This window comes from Brettanomyces bruxellensis, chromosome 4 (genome assembly GCF_011074885.1).
Source record: "Brettanomyces bruxellensis chromosome 4, complete sequence".
NCBI lineage: Eukaryota > Fungi > Ascomycota > Pichiomycetes > Pichiales > Pichiaceae > Brettanomyces > Brettanomyces bruxellensis.
This window is the reverse complement of record NC_054685.1, coordinates 52,667-72,760: the sequence shown is the minus strand read 5'-3', so window position 1 is coordinate 72,760 and position 20,094 is coordinate 52,667. Positions and strand designations below refer to the sequence as shown.

At 37.7% G+C, this 20,094-nt stretch overlaps 9 protein-coding genes across 9 annotated transcripts; 4 read left to right on the top strand and 5 right to left on the bottom strand.

The window, feature by feature from the left end:
* Window positions 1-88: 88 nt before the first annotated feature.
* Window positions 89-1,243, top strand: BRETT_001585 (uncharacterized protein; the record flags this gene model as incomplete). The annotated part of the gene is made up of 1 exon (XM_041280132.1): window positions 89-1,243. One exon carries the CDS (start codon window positions 89-91, stop codon window positions 1,241-1,243), a length of 1,155 nt encoding a protein of 384 aa, XP_041135015.1.
* A 369-nt stretch (window positions 1,244-1,612) lies between these two features.
* BRETT_001584 (uncharacterized protein) lies at window positions 1,613-2,299 on the top strand (the record flags this gene model as incomplete). Its single annotated transcript, XM_041280131.1, has 3 exons — window positions 1,613-1,648; window positions 1,722-1,763; window positions 1,841-2,299. The coding sequence occupies 3 exons, from the start codon at window positions 1,613-1,615 to the stop codon at window positions 2,297-2,299; spliced, it is 537 nt and encodes a 178-aa protein (XP_041135014.1).
* Window positions 2,300-4,475: 2,176 nt separating this feature from the next.
* RPS22A_2 (ribosomal 40S subunit protein S22A) lies at window positions 4,476-4,868 on the top strand (the record flags this gene model as incomplete). The annotated part of the gene is made up of 1 exon (XM_041280130.1): window positions 4,476-4,868. The coding sequence occupies one exon, from the start codon at window positions 4,476-4,478 to the stop codon at window positions 4,866-4,868; it is 393 nt and encodes a 130-aa protein (XP_041135013.1).
* A 202-nt stretch (window positions 4,869-5,070) lies between these two features.
* On the bottom strand, window positions 5,071-7,506 carry ACO2 (aconitate hydratase; the record flags this gene model as incomplete). Its single annotated transcript, XM_041280129.1, has 1 exon — window positions 5,071-7,506. One exon carries the CDS (start codon window positions 7,504-7,506, stop codon window positions 5,071-5,073), a length of 2,436 nt encoding a protein of 811 aa, XP_041135012.1.
* A 407-nt stretch (window positions 7,507-7,913) lies between these two features.
* On the bottom strand, window positions 7,914-10,250 carry BRETT_001581 (uncharacterized protein; the record flags this gene model as incomplete). The annotated part of the gene is made up of 1 exon (XM_041280128.1): window positions 7,914-10,250. The coding sequence occupies one exon, from the start codon at window positions 10,248-10,250 to the stop codon at window positions 7,914-7,916; it is 2,337 nt and encodes a 778-aa protein (XP_041135011.1).
* A 1,750-nt stretch (window positions 10,251-12,000) lies between these two features.
* BRETT_001580 (uncharacterized protein) lies at window positions 12,001-13,926 on the top strand (the record flags this gene model as incomplete). Its single annotated transcript, XM_041280127.1, has 1 exon — window positions 12,001-13,926. One exon carries the CDS (start codon window positions 12,001-12,003, stop codon window positions 13,924-13,926), a length of 1,926 nt encoding a protein of 641 aa, XP_041135010.1.
* A 517-nt stretch (window positions 13,927-14,443) lies between these two features.
* BRETT_001579 (uncharacterized protein) lies at window positions 14,444-16,069 on the bottom strand (the record flags this gene model as incomplete). The annotated part of the gene is made up of 1 exon (XM_041280126.1): window positions 14,444-16,069. The coding sequence occupies one exon, from the start codon at window positions 16,067-16,069 to the stop codon at window positions 14,444-14,446; it is 1,626 nt and encodes a 541-aa protein (XP_041135009.1).
* Window positions 16,070-16,443: 374 nt separating this feature from the next.
* Window positions 16,444-17,271, bottom strand: BRETT_001578 (uncharacterized protein; the record flags this gene model as incomplete). The annotated part of the gene is made up of 1 exon (XM_041280125.1): window positions 16,444-17,271. One exon carries the CDS (start codon window positions 17,269-17,271, stop codon window positions 16,444-16,446), a length of 828 nt encoding a protein of 275 aa, XP_041135008.1.
* A 450-nt stretch (window positions 17,272-17,721) lies between these two features.
* On the bottom strand, window positions 17,722-19,365 carry BRETT_001577 (uncharacterized protein; the record flags this gene model as incomplete). The annotated part of the gene is made up of 1 exon (XM_041280124.1): window positions 17,722-19,365. The coding sequence occupies one exon, from the start codon at window positions 19,363-19,365 to the stop codon at window positions 17,722-17,724; it is 1,644 nt and encodes a 547-aa protein (XP_041135007.1).
* Between the last annotated feature and the right edge of the window lie 729 nt (window positions 19,366-20,094).

Here is a 20,094-nt window from a genome sequence, read left to right as displayed (position 1 = left end):
AGAAGTATATGTTACATGAACAACCCATTTTGCTTTCTAATCTACTCACTAGTGGTTAGATAGGTAGATCTGAAGTTACAGGATATCCATGTTCAGATTTCAAATTTTCAGACGTTCGTTATCTTTCAGAACAACAATAAATCCAAGTCGGAAATTTCGTCTCGGACCATCCCAGAACGAGCATTCGTTGATATTACTTACAACACCATCTCAGCTACAGCAAACCATAGAAAATGTTTACAATATTATTGAGACTCGGAATACAAGTAATCTAAAGATCGTCACAGCTTGTGTTGATACCGTTGTTGGGAGACGCAATGCTATTTCGGAATTATGGTTTGATCAACCGATTACGATCGAGAACTATGAACTTGCTCCGGATAACAGCAATGAAAGTATTGGCAGTGTAAAAAGTTCATTTAGTGCTGTTGCACCTACCCAACTTGATAAAAACTGGAAAGATAAATCGGTGAATTCGAATCTAAATATAGAGATCGCATGCTCATCTGGGTCCCATTTATTGAACATGCCTCTAGCGAATACTCTGTTTACAAACGGGGAATATTATACTAGCTTTTTCTATGATGATGATCATCATGCAGCAAATTTGGAAAACTGCAGCCGTCTCTCGATCAAGCTTCCGTTGCTAAAAACTGATTGCATAAAGTTACAAGCATTTCATCAGTTAAAGGAACTAGACCTGGGTGCCAATTTATCTGATAACGACGGGTGCTTTCAAGTGACCGACTTTACATCCAATATGATTAAAAAGATAAATGGTCGGCCTGCTGCTGACTATTTAATTGCGAATAAAGAAATACAAAATTCCAGGCGGGACGTTTTCATGGAATTAATCGACCCTTTAGACTTGAAAGATGCAAAACCATTCTCCCGTACTAACTATACAAACCAATTTTATAAAATAGTGGTGGGTGGTTTGGGATGGGGTGAGAAGCAAGGAATGATAGTCCTAGACCCAATAGTGGGGAATATCGGCCATAGATATTGCCGTTTATTTCAATACGATCCTAGCATTAAAAGGCCGAGGATTGCTTCCGAACACCAGAGCGAGATTCTAACTCTGGATTGCAGTCAACCCGAAGTTGGATTCAGAAATTATGCGGATTCGAATGATGCTGAACTTATTCTTGAAAATGTTGCTGGACTGGGGAACGAAAAAGGATTCATGCTTAATGATATCTGGCATACAGATAAGGGCAGCATGCTAAGCATTGTGATCTGAAGAGTTAAAATACACTCTAAATTTTGTAAATACACGTGTACATAATTTCGACTTATGATTTGAATATGAACCCTAAACAGCTTTTTTAAGAGAAAATAAACAAGCAAATCCCTTCTGTTACTTTTCTCTCTGTCCAGATGGTCTGGTCTTTTTTTGGTTATGAAATTCGAAAAAAAATTACCGTATTTATATTTATTTATTGTTGAAGTCATTTAGTCGCGAGTTTCTAGACGGCGTCTAGGCTTAGACATATTTGCAAGATAGACTTCACGGTAGCACTTTTTTTTCTGTCTTCTCCTGTTCACTGCACGTTGTATTCACTGAGCAACTTCTAAACACATCAATATCAAGAGGTTATATTGAAGCGCGATGTCCAATTTATTTGCTCCTGTTCAACGACTCAATGTAAGTTTCGTCATCATTCTTGCAACACGCTTTTCAGATCATTGCATACTAACAACACATAACTTTACTTAAGGTCGCTTCTTTGGCTGATTCATTTAGTGTTGAGAACATAAAGGTAAGTTCTACTTTCTTGAATTCAAGGTTTGACTACACTGCACAACATTCATACTAATAAATATTATTCTGTTCCAGAACACGTACACATCTCTACAGGGAAAGTTTTCGACCATAAGACCTCCACAAGAATTTTTTGATGTGCGGAGGGTGTCAAAACCGGCTGATTTCAACGAGGTTAAACAAAGGGTTTTTTACAACATAGGTTATTTCCAATCCAACTATATTGCAATCGTGCTTCTTCTCTCGGTGTATGCACTCGTTACAAACGGTCTTTTATTGTTTGTTGTACTATTTACTGGGCTCGGTGTCTTTGGAATCTCCAGATTGAACGGAGAGGATCTTCATTTACCGATCGGTAGTTTGTCTACTTCCCAATTATACACCGGATTACTTATCATTTCGCTCCCATTAGGTTTTCTGGCCTCTCCTGTTAGCACTATGATGTGGCTCATTGGTTCTTCAGCTGTCAGTATTGTTTCACATGCAGCATTAATGGAAAAACCAATCGAAACGGTGTTCGAGGAGCAGGTCTGAATGGTTAGATAGGCAATATACCCTTTCATTTATGCTGAACCGGTATTTGTTCGTCATTTTGTGGTTTACGTCTGTTAGTGGCACTACTATATACTACTATTTTTATTTCAACCTTTAATTAGTTGATAATTCTTGAATACGAACATCCTGTAAAAGAAGTAAGAACTTGTCAGAAGAAGACCCTAAATTATCTATCATGAACCGAATTAAAAAATTCGGAAAATCGATATCAGATACTATCTAGCTTGACTTTTTAAAAAAATTTTTTGTTCATCATGTAAGTTCTTATTCCTCTTAATCAGAGAGGTATCAGAATTGCTTCATTCAGACAGCTACTGCCGCCCAATACAAAGCAAAACCAATCATATCATAATCAGAAATTTCTCAACCTATAGGCAAAAAAAACTATAAGAAAACATAGCACTTTAGAAGAATGATGTTCATTATTCTGAGTGTAGACCCCTCGCAAGTCTAAGTCCGTCTCTTCATTACACAGGTGTTTATACTCAGAAACATAAGTCGATACTTTTTTGCGGGAAAATTGATCCTTTTTATAGCGGAAAATTTTTTGCGGGTGTCTCAGTTCTTAAAACTTTTCAGGTCGTCCAACACTTCAATATTTTCAGGGCTTTTAAATTTTATTAAAGTATTCCAGGAAAGGCAGTAAACTATCATACGACATACTAAAATTGAGATCAATGAATGCAGGTACACCCGTCCCACATTGATTATTGCAAAAGCATACAACGTACAAAAAACTAGAGGCATTACCTATGTAAGAACATGTATTAAACTTATTAAGACTAAGATAGAAAGTTAACAATAATCCCGCCGTAAGGTGTCAACAAAATTTGAGATATCGCAAACGTATAGGCAACATCAGGCCAAAAGTTTGTAATGATAAATCACACAGTTGATAGTAAATCCCACCATATTACAAAGGCACAGTGATAACCCGCATGTTTATCAATCTGATCACCATTAAGCAAAAACAACTGCCAGCTTCCTCTAGCAAATAGCAACTAACTCATAGATGCAACTTTCTTCTTCTCCAGTTGATTCTCTTAGCATTGTATCTGATCTTGTTACCAGTTCTAAGTCTGATCCACTGAGGCAAAGGTCTGTTTTGCTTCTGGTGCTTAGCCAACTTCTGCTTAATTCTGAAAGTCTTGTGGGACTGCATAATATATTAAAAGATTTGTTAGTATTGCAGTTCCTCCAATAAGAAATTTCTTTCAAATAGACCAGCCGTAAAAGTTATTTTAGAACACAGTTGTTGATTAATATTCAATATGCAAAAAATCCGGCTATTCTTGATTGCATGTACCGTCTTTGATAATCCACTTCATGAAAAATAACGTAATGTGTGGTACTTTGTGTCACCTAAGCTTTTGTAACATCCACACATATGCTTTCCACCGAATGCTACTTGTTGTATCTTTAAACTTCCGCTCCCTATGTCTGCTCTTAACAATATGGCGTTTAGACGTTATAATGGTTGGTCCACCTAAATGGCATCAATTTCAACTTACAGGCATCTTAATGTATTTCTTGTTGGTTAATTAATATGAACGAAAAGGATAAAGCAAGTAAATGTAAGTACTGTTATGGAGCCTTCATATATTCAAATCTGTATTTTCGTGCACATCCTAAGCGCGACTAAGGCTGGGCTACACAGGCTGGGAGAATAAAATTTTTTCTATAAATCAAAATTCAAGAAAGCTGGATACACGTGATTTGAGATATACACCTCACACCTCTTATAATTTAACATTAGGAATATTTGTAGAGAAGAAATGGTGTTCAAGACCTTTTTGTAGATCCCTGTAGAGTTTAATTATTTCCCAATTCTACATTATCAACCTACCAGTACATATATATATCAAGTCAGTTTGTAGTATCTTGGTCTTCTATCAATGGATATATATTACATGTAGTTACATGTAAACTTGATGAAGGTAGTCGAGTTAATTGTAGAGACTATTTTTTTTTTTTTCCCCCCCCCCCGAACCAATTTTTCAATTCAAATTTTTGTTCGCGCGCTTCATGGGATGGGAGTGAAAAATTGAAGTATAGAGATGGAAGACATTCGAAGGTGAACTATTCCAAAAGTGAGTTCGTGTTCACTTCCGCTTAATTTTGAATACAAGCAATTCGACCGATCTAGAAATCAAAAATGGGAAGAACATCTGTTTTGGCTGACGCCTTGAAGACCATCACAAACGCCGAGAAGAACGGTAAGAGACAAGTCTTGATCAGACCATCCTCAAAGGTGATCATCAAGTTCTTGAGAGTTATCCAGAAGCATGGATACATTGGAGAATTCGAGTACATCGATGACCACAGATCTGGTAAGGTTGTCGTTCAGTTGAATGGAAGATTGAACAAGGTTGGTGTTATTCAGCCAAGATTCAACGTTAAGATCAACGAGATTGAGAAGTGGACTGACAACTTGTTGCCAGCCAGACAGTTCGGTTACATCATCTTGACCACATCTGCTGGTATCATGGATCACGAGGAGGCTAAGAGAAAGCATGTTTCTGGTAAGATCCTTGGATTTGTTTACTAAGGGAGCAAAATGTACGGAAGGGACTTTTAATTTTAATAGGTTCATAGTTCGCATTAATGTATTAGTTTTCTATGTTACTGATGTGTATGCTCATTTATAATAGATTTTAATACAGAAGATAGAGAAAACAATATCAAAAAGCAGAGCAGCTGATTACCTTAATAGTAAATTTATTAACTAGACGTTCTTATGCGTAACATGATCAGTTCTTAGCCTGATCTCTGATATAGTTTATTGCAGAGCCGGCTTTGAACCACTCAACTTGATCGGCTGACATGGTGTGGCGGGCCTTGATGACAAACTTCTTGCCGGTATCCCGTTTGGTGACTTCTAAATCTATGAATCCTCCATTATCACCATGTTTCTTAATCATATCGCGGAGATTTAAAGTAGTAATAACATCACCAGTATGTAATTTATCGTAGTCGGCCTCATTGGCAAAAGTCAATGGAAGCATACCTTGCTTCTTCAAGTTGGTCTCGTGGATTCTTGCAAAAGATTTAGTTAGAATGATTTCTCCGCCTAAATATCTTGGCTGTAAAGCAGCATGCTCACGGGCAGAACCCTCACCATAGTTGTGCTCCGCAACAACAATCCATGGCCTTTGTTCATCCTTCCATTTCTGCATCAATTCTGGAATACCATAAGACTTTCCATCAAAGTCATAAACCGTGTTAACTTCCCCGGTCTCCTTATTAACTGCGCCAATTAACGTGTTATGGGCGATATTTCCCAAATGTCCCTTGTACTTCAACCAAGGACCGGCTGCTGAAATATGATCAGTGGTACATTTACCTTGAACCTTCAATATCACAGTAGTGGTAAACTCCTTTCCTGACCATGGGGCAAAAGGCTTGAGAAGTTGAAGTCTGTCACTCTCAGGTGAAACTTGGATTTCAACACTTGGCTTTGGTTTAGGTGACATCTCTGGGTAGAACTGCTTTCTTCCCTCAATGAAACCTTTTGATGGAAGCTTGTCTCCAACCGGTGGGTTGAATTTGAACTTCTTACCATCTGGGGTTGTAATGGAATCTGCTAAAGGATTGAAGTCCATCGATCCAGAATATATCATGGCCGTCACAATATCAGGCGATGTCAAGAAATTCATAGTTTTCCTATTTCCATCATTTCTTGCTTTGAAGTTTCTGTTGAAAGATGTGAAGATCACATTAGATCCAGTTGGCTTGTTTTCACCGCGATCCCACTGTCCAATACATGGGCCACAAGCATTTGCAAGAACCTTTGCACCATTACGCTTAAAGATGTCGATAATTCCATCTCTGCCAATAGTAGCACGAACTCTCTCTGAACCAGGAGTAACAAAGAATGGAATCTTTGGCTTGAGGCCGGCTTTTTCGGCCTGCAAAACGAGAGAAGCAGCACGAGACATATCTTGGTATGAAGAGTTTGTACATGAACCAATCAAGCCTGCAGAAATTTCGCCGGGCCAGCTTTCCTTTCTCCACTTGCTTTTCAATTCAGAAATAGGAGTACGAAGATCTGGGGTGAATGGTCCATTCACACTAGGTTCCAAGGCTGAAAGATCAATCTCAACGATCTTATCGTACTGGGCACCTTTATCAGCAGTCATCAACTGAGTCTCATTATTCACTTTACGAGCCAAATCTGCAACTGGCCCTCTACCAGTTGCCGTAAGGTAATCAAAGTGAGAGTCTTGCATAGGGAAGGTAGATGTAGTGGCACCTATTTCGGCACCCATATTGCAAATTGTTGCCATACCGGTACAACCCAGCTGTTTGACACCGTCTCCAAAGTACTCCACAATATATCCAGTACCACCACGAACTGTTAGGTCACCAGCCAACTTGGTAATAATATCCTTTGGAGAAGTCCATCCATGCAATTCACCTTTAAGATTAACACCAAGGATTTTTGGAGCCTTTAATTCCCAAGGTGTTCCGGTCAATGCATCCACGGCATCGGCACCACCAACACCAATTGCAATGGCACCAAGTCCACCTGCATTTGGAGTATGGGAATCGGTACCAAGCATCATCAAACCTGGAACAGAGAAATTCTCAAGAACAATCTGATGGATGATACCAGAACCAGGACCCCAGACCTGAATTCCGAATTTTTCACCACAAGATTTCAAGAAGTCAAACACCTCAATATTGTTCTTGATTGATCTTGGAAGATCTTTTTCTTCGCCATCTTTGCCCACAATCAAGTGATCGCAATGAATGGATGCAGGAACGGCAGTAGACTTCATACCACATGTAATGAACTGAAGCATGGCCATCTGTGCCGAGGCATCTTGCATCGCAACCCTATCAGGATTCAATTTTAAATATTGTTTACCTCTGATATTGCCAACATCTCCCTTAGCAATATCAAGTTCCTCTGGATTCACTAAGTGTGAGTAGAGAATTTTCTCTGCCAACGTCAATGGCTTGTCGGAACCACCCAAAACCTGGCGAACCTTTTGTAAATTTCTGAGAAGCTTTGTGTATGGAGGTGTCCTTGCCTCAAAGCCTTCAGGAGAGGAGTATTGCTCAAAGTTATTGACACTAGATGCCAATCCTCGACACGTCATAGGTGATGCCGTTAACAAAGATCCGCCTAAATGGCGAACCTTGTTACATAAATTTCGACGAATTCCGGCGGTTGAAAGCATTGCTTTTCCAATGTACTATATACAAACAAGTTTTTCTGACACTATAGAACAGGTAAATTTGGTTGAGTGTTAAATTTATAATGAACTATCACACTTGATAAACATGAAAGTTAATCGTTTCTTCGGCACTCTCTAATTTTTTTTTTTTTTTTCACCACCAATATCCATGTAAGCATAGATTTTCATGTTTTTCACAAAAATTATTTCTCCTTCCCTGTTTTTGGCTTTAATGACTCACTTAACGCAGTGCGGCTTGTTCATTTTTCGATTTCTTCTCGGTCACGAAACAACCAATGAAAATCGCGTTCTAAGTCATCAAAACGGAAATTGAAATACCGGTACAATCGCAGGGTTTAATATATTTTGTATATTAGTTACATCTATGATAATCAATGTAATTTATTTACTCAGTCCAAATCCTCAAAGAAATCCTTCGGGTTTGCATGAAACATCCGTCTATTCTTTCTTAGTTTGCTTTCTTCTCCCGTTCTCTTTAAAATTCTTATTTTATGTATCCGTTCGTATTCCTTCTTGGCCATACTCTTTATCAATGGCCTAACCTCTGTAGCAAATCGGATATCACTCAAATATTCAAAAGAGCCCCCTGGATTGAGTTCCGTGTAATCGTAGGCATCATTGTAAAGTAACTTCCGTTTTCGGGAGCCACTTGGGAAAAGAAGTTGTGAGTAAAACGAAACCGTTTGATATCTGTCGGAAGACAATTTCTGAGAAGAAGACAAGTGATTGTAATGATAGTATTTCACATCTCCCGTACGTTCTGTAAATTCTATAAATCTTATTCCAAATTTTATATCCCGCATAAGATCAAGCTTTCTCAACTTGCTTAGATGAGAAATAGGGCTCCCTTTAATGGATGATAAATTATTTCTGTTTTTTTTTGATTCTGATTTTTCAGCTGCAACTTGCTGCCGACAAACCTTTACTAGACCCACGTCTAGTTTATCAAAACGATTGCTGAATAGTTGTAATTGCATTATCGACCCCCGAATGCCTCCTCTTTGCAAAGATCTCAAAATCGAAGAGTCAATGTCAAATCCCTTGCTGAGTGCAACTAATTTTAAATAGCTGTCAACTAATTTGGCACTATTTAGCCCCAAATTTATTACCGTTGACTCCTCAATAATATTCGAAGGTATCGTAGTAAGATCCCTAGCAATAAAAATAACTGGTCTATACGTATAGGAAAGAAGTTGGCTAGCACCCATCCAAAACTCCTTATCTCTTCCCTCATCATCTATAAGGTCGACATCATCAAAAAGTATGACTGTTCTATCGTGATTTATACCTGTCTCTGCGTTGACTAGATGAGTGGTTCCAATTTGTTTGAGATGAAAATTGATATCTTTCTTAGCTCTTGGTTGTGAGGAATTGAGTTCAAATACACTGCCGTTGAGTTCCTCCTTTACTATTGCATAAATTGATGAAGTCTTCCCACAACCAATGGGCCCAGTCACAATTAGGGATGGAATGAATTTATCTTTCTGTATTTCTCTGCCATCTTCTTCGTATCCATCATTATCATCTACAATAAAATCACCCATTTCGGAATCCTGCTTGTTTTTTTTCCTCTGCCTCTTTAAGAATTGCTGACGTTTTCTTGGATTCACATTTTTAAGTTTGCTAAATGCATCATTAATCCACGAATATAAGAATTCCCGAGTTGCCTTTTTCTGTAATATAGCACTATGAGTTTTTGGTCTAAAAAGGTCACACCATTGAGTACAATCATTCTCTCTGAAATACTCATAGTTTGAGATTAGTCTGGAAAAACGTGGATCCTTGGGAGCTCTTTTCACTTCTTCCTTCATTTTATATGTGGCATCACGCTCAGGATAATAGAAAACCTCAAAAGGTTGAACCTTTGGACAAGTCTCTGCTTTGAAACTTTTATCAAAGAACGACATATAGTCATTCGCAGAAAAATGAAACGGATGTTCAAGATGCTCTTTTCTAGAAGTAAATGGAAGCTTCAACTTCTGGGCGATCATATTTTGATATTCAATCTTATCAGCTTCATCCATGATCCAAAAATTGGCAACCTTCAAAGTTGGCAATTCCATATAATCTGTTGTTTTCCTTGTGTTTCTTTGCTTTTCATTGTCGGAAAATTGCTTTACGATCTCTTCAAATGAAGGTCGGTGAGGTTTCCGTGAATTGTGGATTCCAAAAGACTTCAAAAAACCTTTATTTTCAGCTGGAACCCTGATATCTCTTTTCACAACATTTCGAAGCATTTTTGAGTCAACCTTCAAGCAAACATTGAACACCGGACGATTCACTGCAATATCAAATCTACCATTTTTCAGCAAAGTTGACAACTTGATTGAATTCTTGGAAGGTTTATCCTTAGCACCAGTTATAACCATATCTAAACAATTCGCATCTGTATCAAGACTTGCCAAATTGTATGTTGGTGAAGAAATATTTTGTGTCCGATTACAACACTTGGACTTAATCGATTGCAAATTGTCCCCCGAGTCTGGTTTGTCCTCCTCATCAATAAGATTTACCACAGGAATAGTAGTAGCATCATTTTTGTCACGTTTAAGTGCAATCAATTTTGCTTTAATCAACTCATCATGTCTCTTCTTATCATTTTTTTTGGCTAGCTGTAAAATATCAGCTGGTGTTTTGCCATTGGTACTCTCACCCTTAGTGCAAGTAGATGAACCGTTAAGACTTCTTTTTCTGTTTTCAGATTTTGTGGTAAAGAAACGATCCATGTTTCCTTGCACATTGAGAATATGCTCACAATAACAAAGCAGTAAGATCTGTATATATATAAATTTCAATGAAAAAAATGTCACAAATGCTTTAACCTCGAAGAACGCGATGGTGTTTCTTTGAATGGATCGCCCGAAGTTGAAAATTTCGTGTTGTCAATCAACAAAGCGCGTTTTCAATTATGGTGTAGGGGTGAATAATGTTGCTTAGACAATGATATGCTCACGGTTCATTAGTCCCGTGTCGAAGTTCATAAACAAAGCATTATTTCAGCCTTCAATTTAATACAGACTATTCATATTCATTTGAACGAAATTTCGTGATAACGCAAGGTTAATAGCAAGACTCAATTCTTTTTAGGTTCTTTACAACTATGTACACGAGTGGAAGAAAGCTAATTTACACTACTTTACAACATATCTCTGCATGATAAATACGATCATCTTGTTCCATTATCATTTATATAAATTTGTGGATAATAGAGTGAAATTTGCCAAAGCTTGGATACTAATTTGTATTAATATATGTAATGCTGCCTGTGACGGCTAAATATTTTTGAGGTGAAGTAAATAAATACAGTAACATTATTTCTTACCAGTATACATAATAAACTATATCAGCAATACTGAGAGCAAGGATTCCAAAGGAAAGCTTTTTTAACCAGGCGAAACAGGACAAACCTATCGTAAAACTTCCAAAAAAAAAGGCACTAAAGGAGAAATCGGTACCCATAAAAGCAAGTAACTATTTAGGATTTTTACGAAATTAATTTATATTAGCTAGTACGAAACAAATTAGTTGGAGTGGATGGCATTATGACGACTAGCCCCATAAATTTTATGGACAATAATATCACCCGACAATCATCTAAGGATGAGTGTCAATAAGCAAGATCATTCGATTAATTAACTTACCTTAAATCTCGCTGTTATCGTTTTTAATTCTGTAAAAGTTTTTTAAGTATCTGAAATAATTAAAACAACAATAGGGAAAAAAGCGCGGTGAATGATGTCTGGAAACAAGGCTCAACGGACAATAAGCGCTAGATTTTTGAACTACTGCAGGGTTATCTGATCAATCAGTTGAAAAAAAAAACTGGTGAAATTTTATTTGGGTACCTACTAACTCACTTTCAGTGGGAGAACTTTGTTCACAAATCATCAAGACATAGTAATCATAGCAAAGTGATTAATTCTAATAGCAGGTATTGAGGGATCGAAAATGTGAAATAACTGGACGTAAAGCTATTTTTCATATGTAGGAAGGATATCCCTGCCGTATATTAGTTTAAGCTTAAAAACTGTCGATGGATAAGTCCTCCGTTTTTTTTAGAAAAATAGCCCAATTAGATACAGATAAATGTCTCAGGAATTTAGAGAGCACGGAAAAAAAAAGTACGCTGGTTGTACATTTTTGTAGAAAACAATAAAAGAACATCGGTAAATTCACAGAGCAAAGAAAAAAGAATAATGGATACAATAAGACAAGTGTGTGGGTAGTTAAAAATCCCCAAGTTCTTTGGGTAATTTACGACTAACAATAAACGAATGAAAAATGCATCTTCGAAAAAAAGGAGAAAATTTTGGATAGTTGAAATTTACATCTTGTCGATTGAATACATTATATAAAGGTAGGAGGAACTGCTGCAAGCACTTCAACTAACAACTACCTATTACAACAATCGCTGGTTTTTCCAAGATCCAAACTTCTCCTTCGTGAGCTTGCCAGATAAGTTTTAATAGCATAGCGATGAGATCGGTTCCACTATTAATTTCTTCATTTTTCCTTTTGTTGGGAAACGTGCTTGCTGACACGCATGTCTACAACTGGACAACATCATGGGGTAAAGAGAACCCAGATGGATTGCATAAGATGGATGTCGTGTTGTGCAATGGCGAATATCCATGGCCTGACATCAGAGTTAAGGAAGGTGACAGAGTTATCATCAACTTGACCAACGGGTTGCCTGATCAGAACACTTCTCTTCATTTCCACGGTTTGTTCCAAGAGAACACCAACGAGTATGATGGTGTTCCAATGCTTACCCAATGTGATATTCCTCCAAATGAAACTATGGTTTATAACTTCACTGTTCCTGACCAGCACGGAAGTTACTGGTATCACTCTCATACCAAGGGACAATACATGGATGGCATGCGTGGCGCTTTCATTATTGAAGATAAGGATGATGCTCCATTCGATTATGATGAAGATGTCACCCTCACCATCACCGAATGGTATCATAGTATGATTTCCGACTTGATTCCCGAATTCTTGAACAGATTTAACCCAACTGGTGCTGAGCCAATTCCTCAGACTCTTTTGTTCAACAACACTCTTAACGGAACGTGGAATGTCAAACCTGACACCACTTATCTTCTTCGTATCATCAACATCGGTGGTTTTCTATCTCAGTATGTGTGGATCGAGGACCATAGCTTCACTGTTGTCGCAGTTGATGGTGTTTATGTCGAGCCTAACGAGACTGACTATTTGTATATCACCGTTGCTCAAAGATACGATGTCTTGGTTCACACCAAGAACGATACTTCCAAAAACTATGCTTTCATGCAAAAGATGGATGAGGATATGTTAGATACCACCGATGGTGTTATTCACATGAACAGCACTAATGCTGTGGTTTACAATTCATCTGCTCCATTGCCTGATGAGTATTATTCTGACAACTACCTTGATGACTTCTTGGATGACTTCTACTTGGTTCCTGTTGACAAGCAGGAGCTTTACGATGACTACGACTATCAAATCAAGATCGACGTTGTGATGGACAACTTAGATGATGGTATAAACTATGCATTCTTCAATAATATCACGTATGTTGCTCCAAAGGTCCCAGCATTGGGAACTGTTCTTTCCTCTGGTAACTACAGTACAAATGAGTTGGTTTATGGTACCAACACGAACTCTTTCGTTCTCCAGAAAGATGAAGTTGTCGAATTGGTTCTCAACAATAACGATACCGGTAAGCATCCATTCCACTTGCACGGACATGTTTTCCAAGTCGTTGAAAGAGGTCCAGATTACACTGACAGTGAGGATCCTGTCCCTTACAATGAGAGTGCTCCATACACTGCTCCAGAATATCCAATGATCAGAGACACGCTTTATGTCAGACCACAATCTTACTTCCGTATTAGATTCAAGGCTGATAACCCTGGTGTGTGGTACTTCCATTGCCATATTGAGTGGCATTTGCTTCAAGGACTTGCAATTGTCCTTATAGAAGACCCAGAACAAATCCAGAAAGATCAATCAGTTTCTGAAAATTGGAAGGATATATGTAATGCAAACGGTGTTCCTTATGACGGTAATGCTGCTGCCAACACCAACAACTTTTTGGACTTAACCAATCAAAACGTTCAGGTCAAGAACTTACCTGCCGGTTTTACTGCTAGAGGTATTGTTGCCTTGGTCTTCTCTTGTATTGCCGGTATTTTGGGATGTGCTGCTATTTGCTACTATGGTATGGCCCAGATACCAGATATGGAAAAGAAGGTGTATGCTGAACTATCCCCAGAAGAGAGATTGATGTTGGACAAAGAGGATGATGATGACATTGAGGATGAGGAAGAAGCTAGTAGTGACAGCAAAATAAAAAAGGAAGGTTCATCTTCAGAGAAGGATGGTGAAACAAAAATCATCTCTCGTAGTTGAATATTTGCCTTACGTGCCTTCTTTTTTTGTTTTCTTCACTTCTGTTACTATAATTATTTTTCCCCGAAGATATTATTATTCTTTTCTAAGCAAACCTCGTCTATTTTGTGTGGGAGCTTAATGTTTGATCCCTTTTGTTAGTTTGTGCAATGATGTGCTTAACAGATTGAGAGATTATATGCGATATGAAACTTTGATTCAATATTCCTAGCGTGATTTCCATTTGTGTGTGTGTGTGTTTTATCTCACGATGCTTATCTTCAAGGTTATTGAAAAAAAAAGACTTCTATTACATTTTTATCTTTTCTTTTGGATTATTCCACGGCTGTTGTACATACCAGCAAAAGCATTCATATCATCGAGCAGCCACTTTTTTATAGCTTTTTGAAGTTATTCCCCTACGTTTATACTTCCTTAATTTACTACTAATTCGTCATATGTTTTTTCGCAAAAGAGTAAGGTTTAGAATGTATTAATTTTTTTTTCTATAAAAGATAGCGTGAATAACTAAGCATGTTTATACCGACCGTATACCTTCCACTAGCTTTTCTTCGTCGTACTCATCATCCTCAAAGTCATTGTTTGAAAAATTCTGAAATTTTTGCAATAAGTAAAGGCCGATTATGGAGCAGATAGCGCTCAACCCAAACCAACTGCTGTATAATACATTAATTGACTGTGCATCAATATATTCGGAATTTAGGGATTCTTCTTTCGGTTGACTCTGAAGACTGCCGTTATCCAAAAGTAAAATTGTGGAAAGCACATAGACTCCCGTTACTTCTGCAACGACCAAATTAAAAACATAACTAAATTGGGAGATAGAAGCATTCATCGTTGCTTTGTCTTCAAAGCCTGTTTTAAATAGCAATGCCTTTCCGATATTTGATAATGTGAGTTCCACACTTCTGAACGAACAAATAAATAAACATACCGCAAATCCAATATCTATAAGTACAGCAAGCTGTTCCGAACTATAACCAGTGTTGAAATATTTGACTGTTATCCTTGCTAAAGTGGCAGAGACTGGATCCTGCTCCGAAGTCTTTTCATTTAATATTCCGATTTTCGCCAGAATAATCATTGGTAGTTGAAACAGAAAGTTATTGATGACCCTATACGAACAATAAACCAGAAGTCCTAGCTCAAATAAAGCCTCAAGCTTTCGAGTTAAGTTGTGTTCACCTTCCTTACGAAGATAATTTTCTGAAGATAACGCGAGACGTCTGATAAGGTCATCCCTATTACTTTCAAGAACAACTAATTCGTTATCTAGAAGTGATTCGTCATTATAATTGTTGTCTGGCAATGAAAACCGTTCTCTTCGACTTGAAATCAATGAGTCAACGAGCTTTAAAGATTTCACTATGGAGAGAACGTCAGTCTTCGAAACTTTACTCTTTGTAAATGTAATGAAGGAAAAGATTGAGCTGATGCACCCTGTTCCATTCAAAATTGCCATACAAACAACCCCAAAAATAGATATCCGATACAATGCCATTTGTAACATGCTCATCTTTGATAGCTGAAGACCCGATTTCAGAAGGATGCTAGAGCAGGCTCTCAACAGCAATAACCAGATTATTTCAATAGCACAGAATGTAAGAAGAACCCTTTTGAGATCATATATTTTCCTATTGTTTGGTCTACTAATCCTTTGATATATCACGCACTGGATTACCCATCCTGGTAATACATAAGAAAGAATGATCGTGAGAAACAACAAGGTAATATTGGTATCAAATGTTTTCACCGGGGAGTCAAATACTCCGGCTATGTCAAATAAAAATAGACACGCTATCTGCAAAGATAATGAAACCGTGGCATTGAAGAGTAGATTATTAGTGAATGTAAAAATTTGGCCATAACCTTTTGCTGGAGCCCACTTATCTTTTACAGATGGGTATGATGCGGACACCGTTGCTTGAGAAGCTTTTCTGCCATCTGAAATTCGGACTTTGTAACTAATTCCAAGTTTGTATAATCTTTCGTTTAAAGAAGTGACAAAATGGTCACTTGTCGATTGCTTACTCAATATCGGCACTAAAATACCCTGAGCAACATACTTTGAGAACATGTAATTCGCATAGTGTAAACCAATAAACGTAACAGCAGCAAATGCTGATGTCAAACTAAAGACCATTGTCAAGCATCCCAGCCGTTGGTTTGATATAAAGCAAGTACTGATTCGCACAATAAAGTAATTGATGAAAAAGATGAGATGAAAGCGTTGTACCTTTTTCAAATGTAGATGTATGTGTGCTCTGAGGCACTGGCTGTTCTCATACTCAACAAAAATATCTACAATATAGTTGTCCATATTTTTTTTTTATTTTTCTCAACGGTATTTTTTATGGATGGGACGCAGATATGCATTCACCAGATTTAATAAGTAAGAAGAACTAAAAGGATTGGACTATGTGCAACATAATAGATATTTCCTTGAAATTAAGCAGCTGAAACATTACAGGAACATATAGGTATATCTTTAAGCAACAAAATTATATCTCAACGATTCTAATTAGCGGCTTTCTCGCAGAACCAGACCGTTAACGGCTCTGTTTTTTGCTTAAATGCATTACCCTCCAAAAAATCAACATTTCCTTCAAGCATCTCGAATTTGAATTCGCCCCGCTGGAATGCAGTATTAAGTGTGTCCTCGAAGTTATCTTCCTCCTCTGACTCGTCGGCCTCAGCATTTTCTGTTGTATCGTGTAACGAAACTTTGTTTAGATTTCTCAACTTTAATTTGTAAAGTTTTGTGATTTCATTTTCAAGCATTTCTTTGATCTTTTTAGGCTTTCTGCTTGTGAAATAGTCACATTTATTGCAAAATATGGCAATATCAACGCCATTTGGAATTGATTCTGTAATCTTCAAGAGATCGAGCAAGTCATTTGCCACCATATTGCAATAGCTCGAATCAAAGCAGGATGAATCAATGACGTATATTAAACCCTTGCATCCTCTAATATTCTCTTTCAAAAACGGATACAAGTAAAGATTTTTGAGTTTCGAACTAGCTGGGTAATCACGAATCACCACATCTGCAAATGCCTCACTATATTCATCGCTATGAAGTTTAAGTTTACCAACACTTGGCTCTATAGATGTAACTGTTAGTTCTGGTATTTTCCCAGTTGTTAAATAATAGAAAAGAGACGTCTTTCCGCTTTTCTTCGGTCCAGTAAGAATGAACGTTCGATTCTTATTCTTGAACAAAGTTTTTTGCACTATGAACGATGTAATAATAATCACAAGCAATGCCACAATTGCAGTCAAGACAAATTTCATGTGGTCATCCTCAAGAACTGATTGGACCTCTATTATGAGGTCATCCAACATTTTTGATTGGAAACGCATGTAACTCTATATGAAAATTGCTCGTACAGAGGAAAGATGTGAAAATCAAACGTTTGATTTGATTTATCTCAATGTCACATAAAAATTATCAATCCGATCAGTGGATACGCGTTCCATCATCTGAAAAATAATCTCGTCTTTGGGACGCTCTAAAATTTAGCTTTATTATAATTAAAACTGAAGTAAAGTACGGGTGTACTCAAAAAACGGTTCATAATTGTACTATACTACGTTGCAGCAACAGACCTCCTTTAATAATGAATTTTATGTTTATACAGACAGACGCTAAATAAAAGCATTAACTAAACAGCATAATAAAACGGAAGACAATCCCTTCAGAGTGAGTCTAGACAAAGCCCGCCTTATCCAGTTTCCTCTAAATTATCTAAACCCCAAAAAATCCGTAAAAATCTAAATTTATCTACTTCTGCTTTAGGCACTATCATCAGAATTTGCCTTTGTCTTCCTGGTGTCAGACTCGGAAGACATTTCTAAAGTGTTGGTTTCACTTTGCGTTATTGCTTGCTCAACTGTAGAGTCAGAGCTATCGACAACGTTAGCCACTGGACCACTGTACCATTTTCTGGCACTCAGCAAGTACCATCCACCAGAAAAGAAGAAAACTGCAGCTAGAATGACCACAGTGTAGTTCATGTTTTCCTTGGTGACCGGCATATAGTTAGGGAAAACAAAGACGATAGACACAAACACAGTCCAAACACATGATGCAAACATTATTGGGTGCGAAAGCTTCTTCAAATTGAATGGTCCCTTAGCAACACCCATCTTACGGGCATTAACGGCAAAGCAGAAGATAACTAGAATATAGGACCAATCAGTACAAATTGCACATGCGGAAAAGATTGCGTTCATGGCAATGGTAGATCCCAAGTTTATGAGTGTCAAAAGGCAGTTGATTACACAAACCAACCAAACACAACGTGTTGGAACACCTGTTCTTGGTGTGATGTGGTGCCAGAAATCTGAAAATGGAAGTCCTCTGTCTCTGGCAAACGACCACAACGATCTCGAGGTATAGCATGTAGCTGTAGCACCGGTGAACCAAATAATAAGAAAGGCAAGTGCCAAAAATGCAGTTGCGCCTGTTTTTCCCATAGCGTGAAGATATATCTCCACGATTGGCTGGCCAGAAACACCATTAATAATTCCAGTCACATCTGTTCCCATGGTCAAAGTGATCACAACGTTTAGAACCCAACCAAGGACAGCAGTAGTTGTAAGTGCGGATGCAATAGCTAAGGGTGTATAAAGAGCAGCATCTTTCACTTCTTCCGATATTCTCGACGTCGCATCATAGCAAGTCATGACCCAAGAAACCTCTAAAAAACCAAAGAGAAAAGCCCAACCATTTGAATCCCATCCTGTTGAATTAACGACCTTTGTGAATGTAAATTCGGCGGTATTAATTTTTGGGCACTTGACCAATAGAGTCACAATCAAAGCAATTGTGGTTCCAATGTTGATGATGCAGTAGTATTTCGTCACTCTAGAAAGAATATCACCTGGAAGCGAGTTAAGCAAAGCATGTGATAGCATAATCAATATGGCAACAGCAGTAGTTTGACCCTTTGATGGAATATATGAATAATCCGAATGCATGGAAATGGTTTGCAAAAGTAGTGTTGCAGCTCCAAAATCTGTCGAACAGGTACCGGTTAATGCACCGGTGAAATAAAGCCAGCCATCAGTCCAACATAGTGCGGGGACCCATTTTTTTGGAACAACATGCGTAATAACGTAGTACATACCCCCAGATGTAGGAAAGCATGAAGTAATTTCAGCGACAGACCATGCAATACAAAGACAACCAATTGATCCAATAAACCAACACCAAACTCCGGCTGCCGGACCACCAGAGATGAGTGGATACATATATGTGATGGAAATGGTTCCCATTAAACCGGAAATAGAAAGTGCAAATGAAAATGTGGAAAGAAATCCGTAATGCCTTGAAAATTCTTGTTTATATCCCATCTTGGCTAATTCAGCTGCATCACTGTCCATCGAGAGAGAACGTGTGTTCATCTCTGTGAGATCCTTTTTAGAGCCGCTCATTTGAATTTGAAAGTCTATGGAATACGGTTGAGCAATAGATAGTCAGGGTAGATAACCGATAGAAAGAGTTAAAAATTCGAAAATAAGACTGATCAAACAAATACGTAGTCCATTTTCTATAGGCAGAAATACACCTATATATATATATATAGATATATTCTTATGTATCTGAGTTGGATCGAATTTGATAATGCGATAGTCTCGAACTTGAGAAACGAAAATAAAACAAAATTATTCGAACAATAGAAATGATGGACCCGGTTCTTTAGATAAAGAACACAGACACATGCATGCAAAAATTTGTCAGACGACCTACCTAAAATTCCAAGCAAGTTACGCCAATCAAGATATAGATCCTACTAAAGTTTAACTACATACTTGTGTAATTTTACTTGGAGATTACTCTGCTTCCAAAGGCTTACCTAATTGACAGAAAGTCATCTTTTAAGCATATACTATAAGTTTCTGTGAATAAATTTTGAAAAGCTATTTTTTGCGAGGCGGAGAACAATAGACTTGATAAAAGTTTTCTTCATATTTTGCAAAGTTATATTTCCTATGACGAAAAGTCTTCTTAAGGGCTTAAAATGATGCAAAAGGGCACCGTTTCGGCATTTTGACGGGCATTTTGATGTGTGATTACGATTGGCAGCCTTTCCTTCACATGAATGCACACATTTCTTTTTTTAAAATATAGGTATCCAACCCATGTTGGCTTGGTGTACTTCC